Source organism: Bison bison, unplaced genomic scaffold, assembly GCF_000754665.1.
Source record: "Bison bison bison isolate TAMUID 2011002044 unplaced genomic scaffold, Bison_UMD1.0 scf7180017864518, whole genome shotgun sequence".
NCBI classification, from domain to species: Eukaryota; Metazoa; Chordata; class Mammalia; order Artiodactyla; family Bovidae; genus Bison; species Bison bison.
Genome location: NW_011495071.1, coordinates 13,122,548 through 13,131,270, shown reverse-complemented (window position 1 = coordinate 13,131,270; position 8,723 = coordinate 13,122,548). Strand labels below are relative to the sequence as shown.

General features: G+C 46.8%; 1 protein-coding gene across 1 annotated transcript in view; it reads left to right on the top strand.

Annotated features, from left to right (window-relative positions):
* Positions 1 to 8,723, top strand: part of ZNF202 (zinc finger protein 202) — a 20,647-nt gene that overhangs the window by 7,440 nt on the left and 4,484 nt on the right. The window contains exons 2-3 of the mRNA XM_010830516.1: positions 7,364 to 7,858; positions 8,519 to 8,723. Of these exons, the coding sequence (XP_010828818.1) occupies positions 7,457 to 7,858; positions 8,519 to 8,723 (607 nt within the window). The 5' untranslated portion in view covers positions 7,364 to 7,456. The remainder of the gene's footprint in view (positions 1 to 7,363; positions 7,859 to 8,518) is intronic.

Here is an 8,723-nt window from a genome sequence, read left to right as displayed (position 1 = left end):
ACTGGAGAGCCATTTTCCTTCTCCAGGGATCTTCCAGAGCCAGGATTCAAAGCTGGGTCTCCTGCATCACAGGCAGATTCTTTACTGTCTGAGACACCAGGGAAGCCCAGAAAACTCCTAGACACTGTACTTTAGATGTAATAGTAAACAGACCAAGATTTTAAATCTGTGCATTTACATTTTTTTCTTGGAATTATGATGAAATAAAGGACTTTTGCTTATCATTTAAATCTTGCTTTCTTCCCAAAAGGATTTAAAGTAATTTGAAGGAAAGAGAACAGAATATATGGAGCATCTGCCATATACCAAGCTCTGTGCTGAGCAATTCAGTGTGTGACTTGATTTATCCTTCCAACAACCATGTGAGGTGCGAAGTGTTAGCTAACATTCTGAAATTTGGACTGAGGTTTAAGGAGTATCCCCTGGCTAATAAATGAGGAGAGGGGTCCAGACTAAGGCTCCGGAGCCCCTAACCATTATATGTAGACTGTGGTTGGGCATTAGCATAAGAATAACTAACAGTAAAGCGGAAGAGTCTTTCCAGGAGGAGGATCTTAGTGGGTAATCTTTAGTTTTAAAGAACAGTGCAGGAGTAGTAAAGGGCAGTGAACAATCTTCATTGGCTGATTTCTAGAACAACAGGAGGAGCAGTGGCAAGGTCTGGTTAGCCCCAGTGAGCAGACATTCACATCTCCAGGCTCTGGACCTGTGTCATACAGAGAAGGCAGACTGGGAGGGATTTAAGTATCAGCTGAATGTCATCATTTGAACCTCTGATCACTGTTTTCTTCTGAAGATTATTTGCCAGTAAATAGATCCAGTAGATCCTATCATTCTTTAGATTAGATGCTGTAGGACTACAGACCACCCACATGGTAGTAACGTTTTAAGCTAGAGACCCAGGTATCTTTTCACCGCCTGTAGTGTTCTGTTCTTGTCAGTAGGATTGAGTTAGGGCGTGTGTGTGTGTGTGTGTGTGTGTGTGTGTGTGTGTGCATGCATGCGTGTGTGCATGCATGTGTGCTCAGTCGTGTCTGACTCTTTGCCACCCCATGGACTGTAGCCTGGCTCCTCTGTCTATGGGATTCTCCAGGCAAGAATACTAGAGTTGCCATTTCCTCCTCCAGGGGATCTTCCTGACTCAGGGATTGAACCCTTGTCTCTTGAGTCTCCTGCATTAGCAGGTGGATTCTATCCCGGCTGAGCCACCTGGGAAGCTCACTAGCATGGGACTCGCTCAGGGACAGAGACAGCTGGGCCAAAGACGGAAGAAAGGTCTTGCCTCTCCACCTCTCCTCCCCAGTCTTGCCCCAGACATCTTAGAAACACTGAAGAGACTAGGTCATGCGGCCTGCCCAGGCAAAGGCGCATGAAGCGTCTCTGCAGACATCATGTTCAAGCCTTCTGAAACCAGGTCTTCCACTTTTTTTGGCCTGGCCTCAAGGTCTCTCTGTAGCATCCTGGTTTGGGGTTTTTAGCTATCACTGTAGAGCCATTCCAAGGACAGACACTGAGGGGAGGCATTAGAATAGCAAAGGCAACGAATTCCTAGGCAGACTCGCAGGGTAGCCCATCCCATAAAGGGCAGAATAAAATACAATGTCCATTTTCTGTCTCTAGTACTGACATGTAACATTTGCACAGCACACTAGTTTGTAAGCTCTCACAGACCTCAGTGAATCCTGTGTATTAGGGGCGTGGTTGTCTGCAGAGAGTTTCATCCTTTACAAGCACTCATGTCCATTGTCTCAGGAAACCCCAGGTTCCTAGGGATGTGGGCCCAGACATACATCTCTGGATACTGAATCTGGTACTCTTCCCACAGCACTGCCCACCTCCTCCCTTCCCATCTCCTGCCCCAACAAGGACAGCTCTGCTTCCCTTATTCTGCTGTTGGCTGATTTTTAAAAATATTTATTCACTTATTTGGCTGTGCCAGGTCTTAGTTGTGACACGCAGTATCTTTAGCTGCTGCATGTGGGACCTAGTTCCCCCACCAGGGATCGAACCCAGGCCCTCTGCATTGGGAGAGCAGACTCTTAGCTGCTGGACCACCAGGGAAGTCCCTGCTGTTGCTGACCTTTTGCCTCCATCTCATCTTAGCTTGCCAAAACAAATACAAAACAAGCAAATAAATCAGATTTTATGTGGTGCTACTATGTTCTCTTTTTGGGGAAAGCAAAGCCCTGTAAGAGCATCACCCTCTGTTGTAACACATAGACTCTGTAATAGGGAATCTTGCGGACTGTGCTACATGAAAACATGAGAGTTCCTGGCCGGCTTTGCTGGGGAAGTTCTTGGACTTTTAAGATATTAATAATAGAAATCCCTTCATTAATCTGGAGACCCTGTGTATCAATACCATCTTCTTCCCCTGCCTTGCAGATGTGGGGGGGCATTGTCCTGATAAATCATCATTGTTCAGTTGGTGAGTCATGTCCAACTCTGTGACCCTGTGGACTGCAGCATGCCAGGCTTCCCTGTCCTTCACTGTCTCCCGGAGTTTGCTCAAACTCATGTCCATTGAGTTGGTGAGCCTATCTAACCATCTCATTCTTTGCCACTCTCTTCTCCTTTTACCTTCATTCTTTCCCAGCATCAGGGTCTTTTCCAGTGAGTTGGCTCTTCGCATCAGGTGACCAAAGGATTGAAGCGACAACATCAGCCCTTCCAATGAATATTCGAGTTGATTTCCTTAAGGATTGACGAGTTTGATCTCTTTGCTATCCAAGGGATCCTCACCACAGTTTGAAAGCATCAGTCATTGTTGTAGTTGCATTAAATTACTTTATGTCTGGTTTTGTGATTATTAAAATTGATTCAAATCTTCAGAGGAAAATAACTTTGTTTTTCTTTTCCAAACACACAGTTCTTGTGACTTATATGTGGATTCTCCCAGGGCAACCTGAAGATTCCTTGTGATGAGTTGTGGTTTCCTCACTTCAGGAACCACTGACAGTATTCTGTTTTATTCACAATCCAAATAACAAGTGTTTTTTCCTTATTTATCCATCTGTCTAGCACATAGTTTGCTGAACAAATGAATGAATAAAAATTGATAAGACACTGGATCTGTCCTTCTGGAGAAAGACTTACCATGGTGTCTGCCTGGGAACCTGTTGACAGCCTTGAGCTGGGTGCTGTCCAGCCCTGTCCTCAGAGCTTCGTGGTCTGGTGAATTAAACAGGAGTGTGAACGATTCTTACCACGCATAAAGTAGATATATGTGTGTGCTGTGATACAGGGTCTAGGTTCCTGTGCAAACAGTCTGGGAGAACCAGGGAAGGTGTCCAGGAAAAGCAGGTCTGAAGGATGAGTAGAATTGACCAAGTAAAGGGGGTAGAAAGGGTATTTCAAGGAGTGTCAACAGCATCAGGAACAAAAACCCAGTGAGAGCACAGAAAAGGGAGAGAGCTGTACATGCAGGCAGCAACGTACAATGGAGTAGCAGTCATGCCCCGTCAGGGGCAGGGGCCAGGTCTTGCAGGGCCTCAAGAGTCAAATTACAAGGAGTTCAGATTTTTTCCTGTGGACAGTGTGGAGCTGTTGGCTGATTTTATATGTTAGGAAGTTTAGTCAGGGACTTCCCTGGTGGTCCAGTGGTTAAGACTTCACCTTCCAGTGCAGGGAGTGCAGGTTCAAACCATGGTCGGGTAGCTAAGATCCCACAAAACATAAAACAGAAGTAACAGTCCACATCAAAAAAAAAGACAGACCTTACTGAAGTATTGCAGGTGGAGCTGACGAGGACATGGCTCCTGTCCATTTGGGGATGCTGGCACTCATCCACCTCCCTTCCCCAAAGCTAAAGGCAAATGTGTAGGTTCCAGAAATAAAAGCTGGAGGAGGGAGTCACTCTTGACTCCACCACAGCCCAAGGAAATTTCACACCAAAATAAAGGCTTCTAGTATTTGGGGTTCTAATACCTGTACTCCCAACAATGTGATATGAGAGTGGGGGACTGGTAGGGACAGGGGAGGAATATGGAGTTGAACCATCTGCCAGCCTGGAGCCTGGAAAAGCTACTGTGAAAGTGTGTCTACTGATCACACGGAAGGGCGAGGGAAGTGTAGACCTTTATAGCCTTGGGTCAGAAGCTTAGGCCTAAATAACACACTGTCAGCATGATTCAGGAAATACTCTGAGAAATTAAGAAGATCACTGAAACCACTAGTACTTGGGTAGAAGCAAATGAAATTTCATTCAAAGGGCTCACTTTTATAACCTAGGGCTCTCAGGTCTCCCAAAGGAAATGGGCAAAAGCATTAAAAAAATTACAAACTGCTCATGAAGAAAAACCACCATGAGGTAGAGCAGATTTAATATGTAGGAAAATTAGCCCAGGGAGATCTGTTAATTATGGAACTTTCTAGAACAGACCATGAAATTACATAGTACATGTTTTCAGGTAATGGAAAAATGAAGTGAGCCTGAATGAAAACTGCTTTGAGATACAGATTTTAAGAATGAATAATTTGGTCATTAATGGGCAGCGTTGGACATTAGACAGCATGTTATAGCTGTTAAGAATGAACTGCTAGGACTTCCCTGGTGGTCCAGTGGTTAGGACTCTACCCTTCCAATGCAAGGGATATGGGTTCAATCCCTGATCATGGAACTAAGACTTCACATGCCATGTGGTGTGGTCAAAAAGTTTAAAAAGAGTGGATTACTGACATTGAGGTGAACCTGGGGCAGTTGTGCATGTATGCTTAGTTGCTCAGTCGTGTCTGACTCTGCGACCCCATGGACTGTATCCCACCAGGCTCCCTCTGTCCATGGGATCCTCCAGGCAAGAACACTGGAGTGTGTTGCCATTTCCTTCTCCAGGGGCAGTTGTAGTGAAGCAGAAAAAGATGGGGACATGAAGAACCCCTCAGGTTGCACATGGAGAGTGGTGGTGGGGGCAGCCACCAGGAGGACACTGGTGAAATTTGAACCTGGTACTTCATCCCACACACATGCCTCTGTGGTTATAGGGATTACTGGGTCATCAAGCTTTGACTAAGGGAATGGCAAAGGAGATGAGATGGATGAATTTGATTTAGAACATAGATTTAACGAGATTTGGTGAATAAAAGAGAATAGAAACTTACAGTGGGAAAGACTTTAATCCTGTTAATGTAGGAAGGAGACTTCAAAGTGGAGACTTACTCATCTAGATGTATTTATTGTGCCATTTCTTATGGGTATTGGAGATTGACTACAGCATAGCTCCCTACTTCAAGAAGTTTCACAGGAAAGATACACGATGGCTGGGTGATATGGCAGATTTGAGATACAGATGTGCTCAGATAGCTAGGGAAGCAGTGATTCCTAACCATGCTTAAGGGCCAGGGAATGGGTTCAAAGAAAGCATCTCAGAAAACATGAAGCCTTATCTATGTCTTGAAAGACAAGTTTAACCTAATGAAGGGCCAAGATTCTGAAGGAACTGCATGTGGAAAGGACAAAGAGCATAGAGCTTTTGTGTGCTTCACATGCACTCTGTGTGTGTGTGTGTTTGAAAGGAGAGGAAGGCAAAGGAGTAACAAGATGAAGGTCAACCTAATACATAATCCTTAGAAGTTCATATTTCAGTTACAAAACAAGAGAGGAGTGATTGAGTATCTTAAATAAGGAAGGGACAGGACCAGATTTGTGAAGAGCACTCACTCTGGTGATAACGATGAATGGTAACTTAAAGGTAATGAACCTGGAGACAGGTAGCTCATGTGTAGAGGCAGCTGCAGTAATCCAGAAAACTGATTAAGACCTGAACTGTAAATCCCGGAAATGAAGAAGAAATAAGAGAACACGTGCAGCATCAGGGGTGGGAGTTTTCCATACATAAGGAACAGACTCTTAGGGACTTGGAGGTCTGTAAAGACAGCCTACTGTAGGGAGGTGAGCAATGCATTCATTATAGCAGGTGCCACAGAGAAAAGGGGAGGATACGAGCCCTGAACCGTAAACAGAGGCTGGTTGTGAAGGGCTTCATGTGCCATGCTAAGGATTTTGGAACTGATCTTACTTACAAAGTTACTATTTTAAAATGTTGGGTGATGCCGTTGTAACTATAATTCAGAAAGATAATAGTTAACATTGGGGCACCATCGCTCTTCTAAGCACTTCACAGATACTCCTCATAGTAACCCTGTTAGATGGATTCCATCCTTACCTCCATTCTGGAAATGGGAAAACAGGCAGAAGGAGGATAAAAGTTGACCATGGGCCCCACACCTCATAAACAGTAGAGTGAGGATTCGAACCCTGACAGTCTGGCTGTCTGACTCCAGGACTCTCAATCTTAATCACAGATGCCTTAGGTGTTTCTCAACTAGGGTGCACATCAGAACCATATGTAGCATTTCTTAGAGATACAGTTGTCTTGACTGACTTGAATCAGAGTGTCCAGAAGAATGATGTGTGATTCTGTGTTCTGCAAAAGCTCAACTGGTGAATGTGTTGCACTCTGCTCATAGCTGAGAGCTACAGAACTCCCAATAAGGAAGTCGTGGCAATAGTCCAGGCAAGAGGTGAGGGCCCAAGCAGGAGGAAACAGACTTAGAGGCTTAAGAGGCAGAACTGGTTTAATGAGCTATAAGCAACAGGGAAGAATCAACATTGAATCCAAAGATTATAAAGTTGAGTGTTTACTTAACAAAGTGATGATCTCAACCAACAGAGGATACCAGGAAGAGGGGTGGATTTGGGAGTTAGAATCATGAATTTAGTTTTCAGCATTCAGGTTTGAGGGTCTGTAGTTCTCCCAGTTAAAGACATCTTAAGAGGAAGGTTGCTTCAGGGGGTGCCTGTGTGCCAGCCACTGTTTCTGTGGCTTTCCTCACTGTTCCCTCATACAGTCCTCCCCTCAAATCTCTGAGAGTCCCCACTTTACAGAAGAAATTGCTAACAGAGTGTGATTCAGTTCACTGAACCTCCATTAAGTCTTCTCTACTTCAGGCCTATTGATGTGTCGCTTCTTGGAACATATATCCCCATGTATATGTCAGCATGTGTGTGTGTTTGTAAAACAGGTGGTAATCAATACCACATTTTTAGCAGGCAGTTTTAAGTGTCCTTTCTCCTACCGTTTTCCTTTAAGGTTAACAGATTTTATGAAATAGAAATGCAGTATTTTTTCTGTTTTTGTATGAGGTGTGATCCTTGCCTAGGAAAAGGAATGGGAGAACATACCTTCGGGCATGGATTACCCTATTCCAACTAGGTCTAGGTACAGAGGATGTTACAGAGATTAGGGGAAAGGGAACTTGAGTTCGGGACTGTTATGTGTACAGGATTAAGACTGAGCTCAGAACTGTGACTCCTGTGCTTACCTTCATGCTTAGCCTGTTGTCTGTCTTCGCTTCTCTACCCCAGGTTCCTTGGGAGGAAACTCCTGGAGGCGCCTAGGCTGATAGAGGGGGAACGTTGTGAGCTCTCGATGGTTTGAGGCCACCTCAGAGCCAGACAATGGCTACTGCCTTGGAGCCGGAGGACCAGGATCTTTGGGAAGAAGAGGGAATTCTCATGGTGAAACTGGAAGATGACTTCCCCTGTCGGCCGGAGTCTGTCTCACAGAGGGATGACCCTGTGCTTGAGACGTCACACCAGAACTTCCGGCGCTTCCGCTACCAGGAAGCAGCCAGCCCGCGGGAAGCCCTCATCCGACTCCGAGAACTGTGTCGTCAGTGGCTGAGGCCAGAGCGCAGGACGAAGGAGCAGATCCTGGAGCTGCTGGTGCTCGAGCAGTTCCTCACTGTCCTGCCCGGAGAGCTGCAGAGCTGGGTGCGGGGCCAGCGGCCCGAGAGCGGCGAGGAGGCCGTGACCCTGGTGGAGGGTTTGCAGAAACAGCCCAGGAGACCAAGGCGGTGGGTGAGGAGGGGGAGTCCTGATCTGTGTGATGCGGAGGGGGTCTACCGGCTGGAAGGATGGCTAGGGCTCACAGAAATCACCTCGTAAACTTAACTGACTCTGCCCTTGGGTTGCACCTAGATCCATATGCCCCATGGGACAGTGGAGTGTGTGTTTGTGTGTGTGTGTGTGTGTGACTTCCTGGTTCTTGAAACACCTGCCTGGGGAGGCCATCTTTGCGGCTTCATCACCAAGGGTGATACCGCTTTCCTTTTCCCTTTCGGTATTGAACCTCATTTTCCTGGTGGGGGTGGGGGTGGGGGTAGAGAATTCTTTGACTTCCTCAGAGGTTCTCAGCCCCTCAGTCAGAGAAGCCTCTCCTAAGACAGCAGAGGGTGATGGGAAGGATGGCACCTCAGAGCCCCAGTGATAGGCAGGGTTGAGGGAAAAAAGAAAACAGGGCGGTATCTGAATGTCCCGCGCCCCCCTCCCCGCCCCCGCCCGTTGTTCTGGCGACAGTAACCTGAGCTTCCCCTCGCACACACCAGGGGGACTGGACTTCCCCCCTTTACCTGGGCCCCCCTGGGAGTTTTCTGATGGCAGCTTCTTCTGATGTGAGCTCTGTGACACCCAGGACTTTATCCTGACTCAGCGGTGACTGGAAGTTGGAATTGTTCCCAGGTGACTGTCCATGTTCACGGCCAGGAAGTCCTGTCCGAGGAGACAGTGCCTCCAGGAGCAGAGCCCGGGTCACCTAGTGAGCTGCAGGACCCTGCACAGACCTTGACCCCCGAGGAGCTCCGTGAGGAGACCACACAGAGCCCAGATCTGGGGGCGTCAGAAGAGCAGACCCTGTGCCAGGAGTCGGAGCTCCAGCCCCTGCAGG